General features: G+C 65.0%; 1 protein-coding gene across 1 annotated transcript; it reads right to left on the bottom strand.

Annotated features, from left to right (window-relative positions):
• Positions 1 to 6,244: 6,244 nt before the first annotated feature.
• On the bottom strand, positions 6,245 to 14,181 carry EEF1A2 (eukaryotic translation elongation factor 1 alpha 2). Its single transcript, XM_037060080.1, has 8 exons — positions 14,051 to 14,181; positions 12,587 to 12,805; positions 10,800 to 10,979; positions 10,105 to 10,401; positions 8,724 to 8,874; positions 8,003 to 8,259; positions 7,082 to 7,316; positions 6,245 to 6,652 (listed from the first exon to the last, which is right to left on the bottom strand). Exons 2-8 carry the CDS (start codon positions 12,728 to 12,730, stop codon positions 6,525 to 6,527), a joined length of 1,392 nt encoding a protein of 463 aa, XP_036915975.1. The 5' UTR covers positions 12,731 to 12,805; positions 14,051 to 14,181; the 3' UTR covers positions 6,245 to 6,524.
• Positions 14,182 to 15,604: the final 1,423 nt, after the last annotated feature.

Genomic DNA, 15,604 nt, shown 5'->3' on the forward strand with positions numbered 1-15,604 from the left:
CCTCCCCTCCCCACACTTGTTGGCAAAGGAGGACTCTGAGGATTGTCCCCGTTCTGTGGCAGACAGGGCAGGAGGAACAGACAGGCCCCCGGCCCACCCAGGCGCGGGATGCTCAGGTGGGCCCAGGATCCCTGCCCACCTGGGCTTGCAGGGCACTTGGACACGCCCCACGGTGCTCGGACACTCCCTCTGGCCAACTCCTCTCCGTGGGGTCCACCCTCGGCTCCCATACCAGCCTGTCCACCTGCTGCCCACCGCCCTCGGCCCCACCAGCACCTGTGTGAAGACCTCCAGGAGCCCGATTCGGCAAAGGGGGGACAGTGCTCCCTCCGCCCGGAATGCTGTGCCCTCCGTTGTGCTGGGAGGCCAGTGCATCCTCTCAGGGAGGCCCTGCCTGTGGGAACCCCCTGAGGTGCCGCTCCCCTCAGCCCGGGCTCCGCAACACCGTCTGCCGCTGTCTGGTTTGTTTGCCGGCCGCCTGCCCCCTCCCTCCACACCAGAGGGGGGCTCCCCAGGGAGGGCCGTGCAGACCCTCCCAGCCCTGCACACGCTCACACCCCGGCCACGCCCATCGGCCTTCCTTGACTGACTGAGCAGTCACTTTGCCCTCGGACAGGTGTCGCTTGGAGCCAGCAGCAGAATGTGTGCCCGGTGCCCCCTGGGGCCAGTGCGGCTCGGGGCTGCCAGGAGACTCTGGGAGGACGTGGGCAGCTGCAGCTCCGTGCTGTGGAGACCGGCTCACTGCCAGCGAGTGGCCAGCCGCCATGCCCACTCACAGGCTGCCGGCATCTGGGCTCTGGCTGCCTGCCCACCCGCCCAGGCTTGCTCGAGAGCCTTGCCTGCTTGGCCAGATGTCCAGTAGGCTTGGGACAGAGCTGCCCAGTCTGGGGCAGGGCCTGTGGGCACTCAGGGTCCCTGCTCCCACGCACCCCTCTCCCACGACAAGGTCACCACACAAAGCCAGGAGGGGGGACAGGAAGGCTGGACCGTCTGACCTACAAACCATCCCCAGGTCAGGCCTGGACCTCGCTGCCAGCAAAGATGGGCCCCACCCATGGCACTCAGGGGGCAGCGTGGTGCTGACAGCAGAGCGTGGGCGCAGGTGCCCCGTGGGGTCTCCAAGCCGCCCCCGCCTTGAGCAGCTCGGGTGACCTCACAGAGAGCTCCCACCTGATGGGGCTGCCTGGCGCCACACTGAGAGGACCCTGCAGGGCAGCCACACCAGTGAGCGGAGGGGAGTCCAGGAAGTGGCAGGTGGGTGCCCAGCAACCCCAGGTCCTGGCTCAGAAGCACCTTCTTCCTCGTTTTTACAGACCCTCCCTCAGGCTGTCCTGAAAGGGAGCCGCTTCTCTCCTCCCCTGGCACACTGACCACCCCCACTCCCCACCCCGCCCCGTGTCCCGATCTCTCTCACCTGGAGACACCTGGCAATGTCTGGAAGCATTTTGGGCTGTCGTGGTGGGGGCAGGTGGAGGCCTCCTTTACTGCACAGGAGAGGCCCCCAAGGGGACTACCTGTCCCTGTGTGTCCACAGTGCTGAGGCTAGGACAGAGGTTTTCTCTTTAAAAGTAGCTATTCTGGCAAATCAGCCATTTACACCATAGCTTGAAATAGTGCAAACAGATTTTCTCCCCAAAGCTTAGGAGAACAGCTAAGCCTCAGGACAAGGATTTTTCCGGGAAGAAGGCAGGAGAAAGGGACACCGGCAGGCCCTGTGAGAGGGCCACACCCACCAGTGGACGCAGCCTGGGCCCGTCATCAGAGCCCAGCATGTCACCCTCGGTCTCCAAGATGCTGTTGGCTACTTTGATGACACTGTTTCACACCATCACAGCTCGCCAGCTCCGTTGGCATGTGCGGCTCTGGGCAGGGATCCCTGGCCCTTAGATGGGGGACGAGGACAGTAAAGGGACTGTGTCGGGGGTGAGCGTGAGGTCTGTAAAGCACTGAGGAAGGGCCTAGCGTGAACAAGCGCCATGTGTTACACGCAGTGAAGAGGAGTGAATGGGTCATAGGGCTGGCCCAGAGAGCACTGCCGGGCACGCAGGGGACGACCCTGGTATCTGGGGATGGCACAAGGGAGAGAGGACACTGAGGCACCTGATGTCCCGGGAGCCCCCACCCCTGTCGAGGGTCCACAGCTTTCCCAGGGAGCCAGGGCCTAACGGGGTGTGGGGGCTCCTCTGGGGGCAGGAGCTGCACCAGAAACTGGGAGGTGGAAGGGGGGCCTCGCACCCCCAGCATGCATGGGACGGGGCACAGCCCTTCTTCCTGCCCCTTCCCCCCGTGAGTGTCCTCTGATCCCCATCAGCCCAGCCACCTGCCTCCCCCCAACTTTCCCGGCAGCTGGGCCCTGGCACCCAGGAGCCACAGCCAACCCCACACCCACTGGAAGTACAGCTGCTGCTTGTCCACCTGGCCAGAGTCCACCCAGGGCGCTGGGCCATCAGGCACTCAAGGCGCAAGCCCAGCCCACGGCCCCGTAAGTCCACCAGGAAGCCCTGCAGGTGCAAAGCCGCCTTCCCACCCGGAGCTGCCAGCGTCCCTGAAAGATGCCATCAGAGGCCTGGGCCCCCTCACCAGCTTCCTCAGGGCGGCCACCCAAAGTCTGATCTAGGCCCTGCCCCACACCGCACAGGCCCACCCACTCTGCCCACCCCCACTCAGGCCTCCCCACCCTGCCTCTGGCCCCTGCCCAGGGCCCAGTCCAGGCCCAGACCCTCAGTGCTGAGCCGGTAGGACCCCACACTGGCAACGACCACAACCAGCTGTTCTTGCACAGGCAGAGTCGAAACACATGCTTACACTCACACACATGTATGCATGCGTTCTCTCTAACACGCACACACAGGAAGCCAAACAGGTGCACACACATGCATGCCTGTGAACACACACGTGCACGCACTTGCTGCCCCAGCTCCCGAGGGCTCCGCACACTCTGCCTTACACCTCATGCCCCAGGTCCTCAGGAACACATGGCCTATGCTGGGCTCACACACTAGACACACATCAGCCGGCCACCCACGGTCCCTGTCACAGACATGCTAGGGTGCCCAGCAAGGGATGTACCCACAGAGACCGCCGCTGCCCAATGACACGCTGGGGGATCCGATTGCTGGGGTCTGAAACCACTGTTAGGACACTGGACGGTCACCACCAGGGCCTCCCTGCAGCTTGAGGGAGGAGCCCCTGGAAGACATGGGCAGCAGATAGCGTGCGCTCGGTGGGCTCAGCGGGACCTCCAGCCTCAGCAGCTCAGGGGCTTTTCGGAGGCACCTGGAATGCATACGGAAGCTGCTGGAGGGGTCCTGGCGGCTCCACTCCCAATTACTCACCAGGGAGTGGAAGGCAGGGGTACCTGCCCCACTGGCGTACCTCCCCAGCAGCCCAGGCGTCCAGGTGGAGCGCCCCCTGAGCCCATGCCCCCAGCCTGGGCCCCAGCCCTGAGGCTCTACCAGCCCCCATCCCAGGGCACACCGTCTGGCTGTAGTGGCCCCCCACCAGCCCACGGCCCTGTCCAGCTGCCCACGGGGGACCCCAAGCTGAGGCTGGCCCTACTGCCCCATGCCCCACCCACCTGTGGAGGGAAAGGGCCTCGGGCTCCTCCACACCCTCGTTGGCCCCTGCGTCTCACGGCTGCCCAGCAGCCTCAGCTCTGACTCCAGTGGCCACTCCCAGAGGCCCAGCACCCGAGAGCACCTGACCTCAACGGTCACCCACCCTTCCCCCAGCCTGTGAAGTGCCGTCCCCCTGTCCTTGGCATGGGCACCCTGGGGCCCCGGAACCTTCAAGAAAGCTCTCAAGGTCAGAAGTGGCCTTACACTGACACCAGGCATCTTCTCCCCTGTCCTGTCCTGCGTGACGGGTTTCCTGCCATGTGTGCGGGCCTGGCAGTGTGTGCTGGGCACTCCCGTCTCAAACGTCTCCGTTCCCATTTGTCCCCTGCAGCCTCAGTGCCACTCGGCACTATGAGGGCCTGAGACCCACAGACCACCGTGTGCCTCAGGTCCTCCGCCCGCACCCCACGGGCCAGCTTGGTGTCCTGGACCCCAGCTGTGGCCAAGACCCACGGTCCCAAGAAGCCCCTCCCCCAAGTGTGTGCAGGAACATCCGGAGCTGTGACCCCCACCCACCCCCAGCTTTCAGGGTGCGGGAGGCAGGGGAGCCCACCCCAGGTGCGGGGTAGAGTCCTGGGGGAGTGCCTGTGTGTGCTGCCCCCTGGTGGACACTGAGAACTACTGCTGCATGTGCCACCAGGCCCCAGTCCCATTTTTCAGCCTCCTCTCTCTGTCCCAACCATCGGGGCCCCACCCTGAGCCAGGCACCAAGGGTGCAGTACAGCCCAGAGCCCTTCTGGGCTTCAGCCTTGTGGGCTTGGACCTTCCTGGTCCTGCCTGCATCACACGACCCCAACCGGGCAGAGACCCTCCACCAGTGGGACTCAAATGGGAATGGGGACACACTCCCAACTCTGTCCACTCCTGCCTCTGGGAGCCCACGAGCCTGGAAGAGGCTGACTCCTGTCCCAAACACACCCACCTGGTGGGCAGGCAGGGCGGCCCCCAGCCCAGACCTCTGGGGTGTGGACAGGCTGATACTGCCCCTCCCTGGTGTCTGGGTAACCAGGGTGTCCAGGGGGCACCAGTGACTGGAATGGGAGGGTGCAGGGGTCCTCAGGGACCACTCGGGGGCTTCATCCCACGCCGGGGTGGGGCTGGTTCTCACTCTAACCACGTCTCGGGCTGGCAAGTTTCTTAAATTTGACCCTAATTCTAACTGGGTCAAGCGTGGAAGGACAACTGCAGGTCCCCCCGACCCGTGATGGTGGCCAGGCAGGGCCCAGGGTGGGCTGGGGGCTGGGTGCAGTCACAGGAAGTTCCCAGGTCCCTTGGGCAGGGCTGCCACACCAAACACAGAGCAGTTCGAATATCAGGTGAACAGCAAGTGCTTTGTCAGCGTAAATGTTGTTGGGGAGACTGGCATTAAAAACCGTCCCATTTCTCTGAAGCCCAGATTTGTCTGTGTGGCCTGAGCCTGTCTTTGCCGACTCGGGCCGCCCCCCCTGGAGGGCCCCCGGCGCAGAGCCCTCCCCATGAGTCTGCAGCCCCCAGCAGCCCCGGACGTGGGTCCCAAACCACACTGTGGCTGCTCAGGTCTGGTCCCTGTCCTACTCTCCCTTTGTGCCACTTCGACGGGCCCACGCAGCTACAAGGAGATGAGAACAGCCCCTCCACAGGCGCCTCTGAACCGCGGGCGCCCACCCCTCCCATATCGGTGGGTGGGATATGCCCCAGAGATTCCAGGCTCCACCCACGGGCCCTATGTAGCAAGCAAGGGTCTTGCAGAAATGACTAAAGGAGGGACCTTGGCAGGAGGTCATCCTGGATCACCCAGGTGGGCACAGAAGAGACCGTGTGGCCGCAGTGGCAGAGACTGGTGACACAGCCACAGCCAAGGGGCCAGAGGCAATGACCCCTGCCCTCGAGCCCCCACGGGAGTGCTGCCCCGCCCACACTCGGACCAGGCCCCAAGGACTCTGCGTTTGGACGGTGGGACGCCCTTCCTGCTGCTCCAAGCTGCCAACCGAGGTCGTCTGTGAGTGGTGGGGCCTGCCCTTGGCCAAGGGTCTGTACCCTGGGCACGGTCGGGTTGGGGGTCTGCTCACCCCCACCCTCAGCTCCTTGTGCAGCCACAGGGGGCAGGCAGGGGCTGCTTCCTGTAGCGGAACTGGCTGAGCAGGGAGGTGCCCTGCCACCCTCGTCCTTGCTGACCAAGGTCAGGCCTGGACCCTGGCTTTCTGGGTATGCTGAGGGTGGGCTGAGGAGCAGGGCAGAAGGTGTGCTGCCACGGGTGACTGGCTGGGCAGGGGATGCCCGGACGCTGGGTGCAGACACATGTGTGTGGAAAGAGAATTACTCGTGAGGGAGGGGCCCGCAGCACTCATCCGGTTCTCAGAGACCCCACAACATCCATCCTCACCCCCACTGCCTGTAGATCTCAAGTGACCCAGTTCTAAATGCCCCCCGGCCCCGCCCATGGCAAGCCCTATGGGCTGGACTTGGGTCCGGCCTCCTGGGCTGGGACACTCGCTGCAGCCGCCCCCACCCCCGCCTACTGTGGGCAGCGCAGGAGGACGTGTGGGAAGGTCACTGGCGCGAGTGATGGGCATGGAGGGGCACCGGTTGGGAAGGGATTTTGGGAGGGCGCAGGGCCCCCCACCCAACCCAGCAGCAGGCGCACACGCTCTGGGGTCGCTCAGTTTATTGGTAAAACGGGCACTGAGCGTGGCGGAGGCTGGAGGCAGAAGCCGGGGCGGCAGGGGCGCTTTTCCTTTTGAAGAACTTCCACTGGACCTTGATGGCGAGCATCCAGTCGCTGACGGAGAGCCTCTGACAAGCGGAGGTGCAGACATGCGCCGGGCGGGAGAGCTGGGCGCCGGGGCGGGGGCGGGGCCGGGGCCGGGGCCGGGGCGGGGGGCGGGGCGCGGCGCCAACGCGGAGGGTCGCGCCGCGGGTGCCCGAGCTTCACTTGCCCGCCTTCTGCGCCTTCTGCGCCGACTTGGTGACTTTGCCAGCTCCGCCGCTCTTCTTCTCCACATTTTTTATGACACCCACGGCCACTGTCTGCCGCATGTCCCTCACGGCGAAGCGGCCTGCGCGGAGGGGCGGGGTGTCGGAGCTCTCAGGCCCCGCCCCGCCCACTGGGATGCAGAGCGCGTGCGCACTCGCGCTTGCAGCATCCTCCCTAGTCCCAGGCCCGTGGGCCAAGGAACCTCCCGCGGGGTGCTCAGCTCCTGTGTAAGTCCTTATGGTATTTGTGGGGCAGCCCACTGGAGGCAGGCGGTTAGTCCGAATTCGGCCATCGGAGTAGCTATGGGCCTTGGGCGAGCCACCTAAGGACCTTGGTCTGCCAAGGAGGACGCTATCCCAGGCCTGCCTGCTGGGGCTACCTGAGACGAGGCTGTGGGTCTCCCCCTAAGTGCTAAGCAAGCAGAACACTAAAGCCCCCCTTCCCCACCCCACAGTGGCGCCCTGTGGCTGGATCAGCTGCCTGCACGCCTGGCCTCTCACACCCCACTCACCCAGAGGCGGGTACTGTGAGAAGCTCTCCACACACATGGGCTTCCCCGGAACCATTTCCACGATGGCCGCGTCACCTGACTTCAGGGACTTGGGATTGTCCTCTAGCTTCTTGCCGGAGCGCCGGTCTATCTTCTCCTTCAGCTCAGCAAACTTGCAGGCAATGTGGGCCGTGTGGCAGTCGATGACCGGCGAGTAGCCAGCGCTGATCTGCCCAGGGTGGTTCAGAATGATGACCTGTGGGCAGAGGAACACAAGGCTGTCTGTGGCGGGCAGGCGCCAAAGCGGGGAAAGATGAGAGCCCACCTGCCAGGTCCCTGGGGCCCCGAGCGCTCACTGTGGAGGCAGATGAGCCCCCAGACTGGACCCTGAGGGCCTCACTAAGCATTTGAAATAAACAGCGATAAACGAACCACAAGAGATGATGAACCAATGGGTGCACAGTTTGAAAGGGCCAGTGGGCCCCCGGTGCCGTCAACCCTGGCCAGAACTAAGGTAGGCGGATGACAAAGTTGGACTTCAATTTTAATATTTCAGTTACCTATCCATAAAGCCAACTTTTAAAGCCATTCTCATGTGAAAAGAGGGTCAAAGAGGGTGCAGTGAAAATGTAGCGAATGGAGGAACTACAGCGACATCTCCAGCAATAAATTGATAAACGCATTTTCAGGACCCGGGTGAGACTCGGTGGGACCCTGAGCAGCAGGCCAGGGCCCACCCCACATCCACCCTTCCTGGGGGCATTCAGCCCTGTGTGCCCCTCCCCTGGCCCCCAGGCCGCTTGTGTAACTGAGGGTCTTAGTTCTCCACAGCACCAGGCCACAGAGTGTCTGGTGCTTGGCTGGCTCCAGGCAGCCACTTACTTTACAGCCGGTCACCACCCCTTGGGGAGCGGGCCCGGTGGCCACCACATAGCCACCCACCTGGGAGGTGAACTGGGCGGCCTCCTGGGGGGGGTCGGACTTGCTGTCCCCACACACGTTGCCACGGCGGATGTCCTTGACCGACACATTCTTCACGTTGAAGCCGACGTTGTCCCCGGGCAGGGCCTCGCTCAATGCCTCATGGTGCATCTCCACTGACTTCACCTCCGTGGTGATGTTCACAGGCGCGAAGGTCACCACCATGCCGGGCCGCAGGATGCCGGTCTCCACTCGGCCCACAGGCACAGTGCCAATGCCTGGGCCCAGAGGAAGGAGCAGTGAGGGGTGGGGCAATGCCGCGTGGAGGGAGGAGGGGACGGGGCAACCCCAGGTGAGGCAGACACGTGAGAAGTTGACACGGAAGTGGGGCCTCCCTTGACCCCCCAGGAAAGGAAGAGACTTAACAAGAAAGTTCCCAGAACCTCTCGGGGAGGGTGGAGCAGGGGCAAGAAGATGGCCACTTGGACCAGGGAGCCCTGGACTGCCTGCCAGTGGCAGTTGTCGCCAGAGGGGGCGCTGTGGGCCCCTCCTTCTGGGAGACCCCTCCTGGGACTTCCCACCTGGGGTTGCCTGAACTGACTTCCATGCTGCTGGCCCTGGGGGCCACCTCCAAAGGGACTGCATGGCTGCCCCAGGGGTGTCGGGTCTCCCCCCCAGCAGGGTCTCAGGAGAGGATCTGAGGTGCAGAGCTGGCCAAGGTGGGCTTGGGGCCCGCGCTTACCGCCAATCTTGTACACGTCCTGCAGGGGCAGACGCAGGGGCTTGTCCGTGGGGCGAGTGGGGGGCAGGATCGTGTCCAGGGCCTCCAGCAGGGACACGCCACTGGCGTTCCCCTCCTTACGCTCCACTTTCCAGCCCTTGAACCACGGCATCTGGGCCGGAGGAAGCAGGTGCCCATAGAGACAGCTGGCCTGGGACCCCTCACCCCACAGCCCCATCCGGGGATCCTGGTGCAGGGTGCCGGACCTGAGGAGTCCCACTGCCCAAAGGCCCTCTGAGGCCCTAAATAGCTGGCCCCCTCCCAGCTCAAACCCAAACATTGCAGAGACGCTGGGCAGGAAGACAAGGCCACAAGGCCACCACCTCAGCCCAGCCAGGACAAAGGCTGACCTGGCCAAGACAGAGGCATGGGGTCTGGCCTCCACCCCAGAGACCATTGTGCCCACTATCCCCAGGTATGCCAGCACCCCACCACCCAGGGCCTCTCCTGACAGCACACCCAGCACCCTCCTGGCACCATGCCCCTGGCCCAACAGCCCCAGATGGACACCAGGGGTAAGCACCTGTAGCACCCTGCCCCAGGCCCGTTCCTGGGGACCACGTCCTCGACAGCCCAGGCCGACAGCAGGTCAGGCACAGGGAATGTGGGGACCACAGAGTGGTGTCCTGCCGTCCCCCAAGGAGCGTGGAGGCTGCAGTCAGCTCCCCAACACTACGTGAGACCCCGTGAGAAAACATGCAGCCCACATTGAGCCCAGCCAGATGCGGCGCCTTCGGGCTGCAGCCCGGCCACAGGGCTCTTCCAAGAGCTCCTCTGTGTCTGCTGCCCGCAGTGGCAGTGGCTGCAGTGCTGGCCAGAGGGAATGGCCACCCTGCTGGGCCAGGGTCCCCTCTGGCCTGACAGTGTGTGGGCACTAAGTCTTAACAACCAGGGCCCACCCATCACCTCCTGCCAAGTCAGAGTTCCTGGACACCGGCTGCTTGGGCCGAGAGCTGCCCAGTGACCAGCGGAGAGCCAGCCCTTGGCCGTCCCAGAGCCCGGCCAGCTCCAGGCCCCCAGAGGTGGCTGCAAGACACAAAAACTGACCCTGCCACAGCTCAGCCCATGGCCTGGTGGCTGCTGTCGCTGCATCGTTGACCTGGGAGTGGTGCTAGCCAGACAAGGAACCAAACAAGCCTCTGCCAGCCCCGCCTGGACTCCAAGGACACCCACAGGGGCTGGTTCCCACACTGGCACAGGTTACGGGAGACTGGTAGGGCTGACTGGAGCCCGGGCACAGGCCCTCCAAGCTGCACCCCACCCTGACCTAGCCCGACCTGAGATGGGTGCTCTGGGCCCCCAGGGAGGGTCCAAGCAGCCCCCACCCCCCGCAGGCACTCACGTTGGGCGAGGGCTCCAGCATGTTGTCGCCGTGCCAGCCTGAGATGGGCACGAAGGGCACGGTGGCCGGGTTATAGCCGATCTTCTTGATGTAGGCGCTGACCTCCTTGACGATCTCATCGTAGCGCTTCTCGCTGTAGGCGGGCTCCGTGGAGTCCATCTTGTTCACGCCCACGATGAGCTGCTTCACGCCCAGTGTGTAGGCCAGCAGTGCATGCTCCCGAGTCTGCCCGTTCTTGGAGATGCCGGCCTCGAACTCGCCCACTCCTGCCGCCACGATCAGCACGGCGCAGTCCGCCTGCCACAGGCCCCACATGGTGAACCCCGGCCCGCCCGGGGCCCGGGCCTCCTGGCTGAAGACAGGAGCCTGGCAGCCACCAGGGGCTGGGACCCGGGAATGCTGACCTGAGGGGCAGCGGCCGGGGCTCCTCCACTGTGTCCATCTGACTGTCTGCCCTCATCCAGGCCCCTAGCTTGTCTGACTGCAAAGGTGGCCCTGACAGTCCTTCCCCACACCCTCGCCTGGCTGAGGTGCTGGGACATGGTATCGGTGACTCTTCGGGCAGTTCTGTACCCTGCGGGGCCTGTGGTGGCAGAGGCGAGGGTCTCGTGCCCTGAGAAGGAAGCTGGGGAGCCCCGACTGACCACTGATGCCTCCAGGAGCCCCGCCTCCCCGGGCTCCAGGGCCCCGCCCACCTGGGATGTGCCGGTGATCATGTTCTTGATGAAGTCACGGTGGCCCGGGGCGTCGATGATGGTGATGTAGTACTTGGTGGTCTCAAACTTCCAGAGGGAGATGTCGATGGTGATGCCGCGCTCCCGCTCGGCCTTCAGCTTGTCCAGCACCCATGCGTACTTGAAGGAGCCCTTGCCCATCTGGGGGGTGGGCGTGGCTCAGGCGGGCCCAGGATGGCCAGCCTGGCCAGCAGCTCCCCCAGGCCACGGAGCAGCGTATCACAGTGGAGTCGCAGGAAGCAGGCCCCAGTCCCTATCACTCCCTCTGGGACCCTGGCACTCTGGACCCAGCTCTGGAACCAGGGAACCCTCAACCCTGCCCTGACCAGGCCAGGCCATCCCAGCTCCGTTGGTCAAGCCTCCCACCGCCCCAATGGGCGCAACTCAGGCATCCACCAGTAGGTGGCGCAAGGGCCTGGGACCCGCTCCCAGAGAGAAGCAGCTGCCAAACCCCTCCCCCTGGCTGGGGGCTCCCCTTTATCTAAAGCAGGTCCTCCCGCCCAGATCCCTGCCTCAGCCAGAGGCCGACAACAACCCTGGGTTTCAGTCTGTCAAACCAAAAACCCGTCTGTGATTTCTTTTTAAGGGGAAAAAAAGAAAGATATCAGATGAGGTTGCAAGGAAGGGCCTGGCTTTCCAGCTCTTTCCACCGCCAGCCAGGCTCTAAGCTCCTCCTCCCTTCCTGGCCCCACCTGAGGGGGGGGGGCTGGGCAGACGCTCTCTGCAAACACCTGTGCCCGGCGCCCAGGGAGACCCCACACTGGGGCCAGGCTGCGATTAGGACAGCAGCTTCCATCACCGCCCAGGTGGACACAGCTCCCTGCCAGGGCCAAGCGTGGATGGGGCTCTGCTCTGCCCAGAGGCTGTGCAGCCAGGAGGGGCCATCCAACAGGGCCCAGAAGACCTGACCCAGAGCCCCAGACATGCCTCAGCACCCTGCATCCCACTCTGACCCCCAGGGAGGGGTGGAACACCTTTGGGGCCCAGGCATAGAGGGACGAAGGTCAGAGCACCCCACCCCACCCCAAGGCCAGAAACCGTCCCCTCCTAGGCCCTGGCCCCAGCCCCAGGCACCCTGTCATCCAGGCAGACAGGGGACTTCTCACAGAGCTCAGGGGTGGGGGTAAGGGACGCAGAGGACAGACCCCCACTGCATGGCCACTGCCCACCCACAGTGGCCAAAGAGCAGCTGCAAGACACAGGAAGTCATCTCACGGGGCCCCTCTCATCACCAGCAACCAAGCCCCCCCACCCCCGCCAAAGGTGCCACTCAGGAGAGGCAGCTCTGCTCAGCCCGGCACGGGAAATGGAGCTGATGGGCTGCGTGCCCATCAATCAGCTATTAATAGCCACCCTGAGTCCTGGCCCAGCCCTGGAACAAGGGAGGGCAGTGCCACCCCCGGCCCTGGACCTCAGCACTGGGGACACGGGAACCCAGACCTGGGGCGCACGAAAGACAGACTCCAGGCTCTTATGTCCAAGGTGGCAAAGTGATCCAGAGCTTGGTGGGCGGGTGGACTTGCCGGCCCTCCCTCTGGGCCAAACCCACAGGCTGTCCACCTCCCTTCCCAACACACCCTCGGGGGGCTGCTGCTCCTGCCCCCCCACACCACTCCCACACGGGGTCCCTTAGGGCTCAGGCCCTGCTGGCCCTGGAGGAGATAAGCCAAGCCTCACGGGGCTGGGGAAGGCAAGCCCAGCCTCTGAGTGGGAACCTGTCCTCACCATAGCCCCCACCCCAGGCTCACCTCGGCAGCCTCCTTCTCGAACTTCTCGATGGTCCTCTTATCGATGCCCCCACACTTGTAGATGAGGTGGCCTGTCGTGGTGGACTTGCCTGAATCCACGTGGCCGATGACCACGATGTTGATGTGAGTCTTCTCCTTGCCCATGGCGCCTGGGCTGTGGCGAGGGGTCCGCACAACCTGGGGTGTTCTGGCTCAGGGTGGGGGGGCTGAGCAGTGAGTCTGTGGGGTCACGGCATGGGGAGACAGATGGCAGAGGGCCCTCCAGGGAAGCCCAGCCAAGGCCCAGCCCTGCCCAAAGGCCTGAGCCCCCAAGGCCTAGCAAAGTGCCCCTGTTTGGTAGGCAGGGGAGAGCCCCCCAGTCTGTGCCTGACCCAGCCGACCCAAACAGCCCTACCTGTGGTTAATATCTAGGTCCACAGAGTTCCCCCTCCATGAAAGAGTCTAACCCCCATGTGGGGACACGGAGAAACACAGACTGGGCGAGCCCCGTGACCCGTCAGGAGCCCGATGATGAGTCACTCTGCCCTCTCCGGCGCCCTGTTCCCAAGGCTGCTCCCTCGCCCGGAGCCCTGGGCTGCACACTGCTCCCCGCCTTGTCCACCCCCAGTGCAGAGCTGCCCGGGGAGGATGGTCAGGGCTCCCCACGCCCCTCCTCAAGCAGGGACGGCGCCATCTTCCTCTCATCCCTGCCTAGCAGGCACCAGGGGACGCAGGCTCGCCCAGAGGTCCGACGGGACGCTGTGGTGCCCAGATCAGGGGCCCAGAATAACCTGTCCCCCTCCCCCAATCTGGGCCGCGGGGTGGGGGTCCCTGCTCTGCCCACCTGAGGGGGAACACGGCAGAGGCAGCTGCCCTCAGCCTGGCAGGGTGGGGAGTGCCCCCCTTCCCTCTGGTCAGTGTCCAGAGTTAGCCCCTGCCCCATCCTGGAGGTCAGTGGAGAATCCTAGGCAGCCCAAGAGGGGACAGGCGTCTCGGGGAGGGACAGCAGCACCAAGGAACACTGGGATGTGGACACCAGGTGGACTCCGCAAGGGCGAGGGGGCGCTGCTCACCAGGGCCCCCAGGTCTCCCCGCCTCCCCCTCCCCGCTCCCGCCCCAGAGGCCAGACCCCCACAAGCGCACGGCACTGACTGACGACCCTGCCCCAAACCCGCAGGGCCCCGGGCGGCCCCAAGGTCACGGTAGCGGGGCGATCGCCACCGCCCAGGAGACCGGCTGCTACCGCTGCGTAAACAAGTGCCACCGAGGGGCCCCCACCCCACTCCCGGCCGCCCGTGGGGACCGAGCCGCGGTGTCGGGGCCCGGCGCGCAGGGTGCGCGGCCAGTCTCTGAAGCGAGCAGCGCAGCTTCTTCCCCAGGCGCGGAGCCCAGCTCCTCTCTGTCTCCAGGACCGATACGCGGGCTAGGGACCCTTTGCGGAACGCTGGGGGCGGGGGCGGGCACTCGGGGACCAAGCGTCCTTACCCGGAGCCGAGGTCTCAGCCAGAGGGGCTGGCGGCGCGGGCGCGACGGTTTTATCTCTGCAGGAGGGGTCCACCTATTGACGGAGCGGGCGCAGTGCGCTGCGCCCCTGCAGTACGGCAATGCGGTACCGGCGGGCGGGGCCGGAGGCGGGGAGGAGAGGGACGCAGAGGGACGGGGACCGCGGGCGCGCGCGGGCGCGACGGGGACGCGGGAGCGGGATGCGGAGAGGGAGCGGGCTACAAAGGCGCAGGGACCAGACGCACCCGTGGGGAGCGCAGGGAAAAACAGGCGGAGGCGGAGCAGGATGGATAGCTGGGGGCAGGGAGAGGGAGCGCGGGAGGGGCCGAGCGAGAGACAGGAGCTGAGAGAGACCCACAGCTAGAGACCGAGGACAGATAAAGACGCCAGGTTCAAGCACACCCAGAGAGAGAGGTGGAGAGAGGATGAGGCAGAAAGACACTTCGCACATAAAAGGCCGTTCTCAGGGACGGGGCCCACACGGACAGGGGCAGGGATGCTGGGTGGAGGAGCAGGTTACCCCCACCCCACCCCCATTTGAGGGGACAGGCCTGGCCTGCACCTCCTGGGGTGGTGCCCAGCCCTGGATGTTTGGTCTGTTTTGAGGCAGCTCCAGGATGCGCCCAGGGGTGCAGGCCCCCCTGGCGGGGTGCCATCTTCTTGTTGGCAGGCCCCTTGACCCACTGGCCTGCCACATGGGCTCAGCCCAGGAGGCCCCATGGTGTGGCCCGGGAACGGTGGCCTCCCGGGCCCCCTCAGCTCGGCCGGGTGGACTGAGGTTCCACCAGCAGATCCACTCAAACCGCTCTCCCTCTGAGACACCTGGAGAGAAGCATTTCCCACTCTGGACCCCTCAGTGAAGGGGCCCTGAAGGGTGTCCCCAGAACACCCCCCCCAGCGTCTTACAGGGCCACCCCGCTGTTTGCACGAGGACGGGGCTCACCAGGGATGCAGAGTCAGCTCCTGGAGTCCTGGGCTGTGGCCCCTTGACCTCCCTCTTCAGGGGGTCAGAGCGCCAAGCCACAGGTGGGCCCCTTCTGAGGGAAGTGGAGGGTCCCTGCGGGCGCTGGGCAGACCATGGTTATGGCCAAAATGGGTTTCAAAGAGAGGGATGGGACAGCCCTGTGTTGTGTGGAGACCCGGGGCCTCCTGGGACCTGCGTCCTGTCAGGCCAGCTCAACCTTCACCCTGAGACCCTGTGGCCGGCCCCCACCCACCTGTGCCTGGGGGACACACACATCACTCCCATCTCTGTGACGCAGGTTTCAGGAAATGTGCGTGGAGTGGGTGAGAGCAGAGGCCCAGCACCCAGCCCCTTTCACTGGTGGGGGTGCCACGGGAAGCCCCCAGCAGGTTAGGAAGTGAAGTGGGGCCAGGTGGGGCACCCAGACCTGTGGGAAGGTCTCCCAGGGAAGGCGGGGCACAGGCCCAGGCTCTCCCAGGGTCTGCCCCGCCCTCAGACCCACAGGCCCGGGCAGATGACCCTGCACTTCCCAGTGCTTCTGAGACCCTGGAACAGGAGCCAGGAAGTAAAAA

Source organism: Sturnira hondurensis, unplaced genomic scaffold, assembly GCF_014824575.4.
Source record: "Sturnira hondurensis isolate 20B ecotype Veracruz unplaced genomic scaffold, ASM1482457v3 Scaffold0011378, whole genome shotgun sequence".
Lineage (NCBI taxonomy): Eukaryota > Metazoa > Chordata > Mammalia > Chiroptera > Phyllostomidae > Sturnira > Sturnira hondurensis.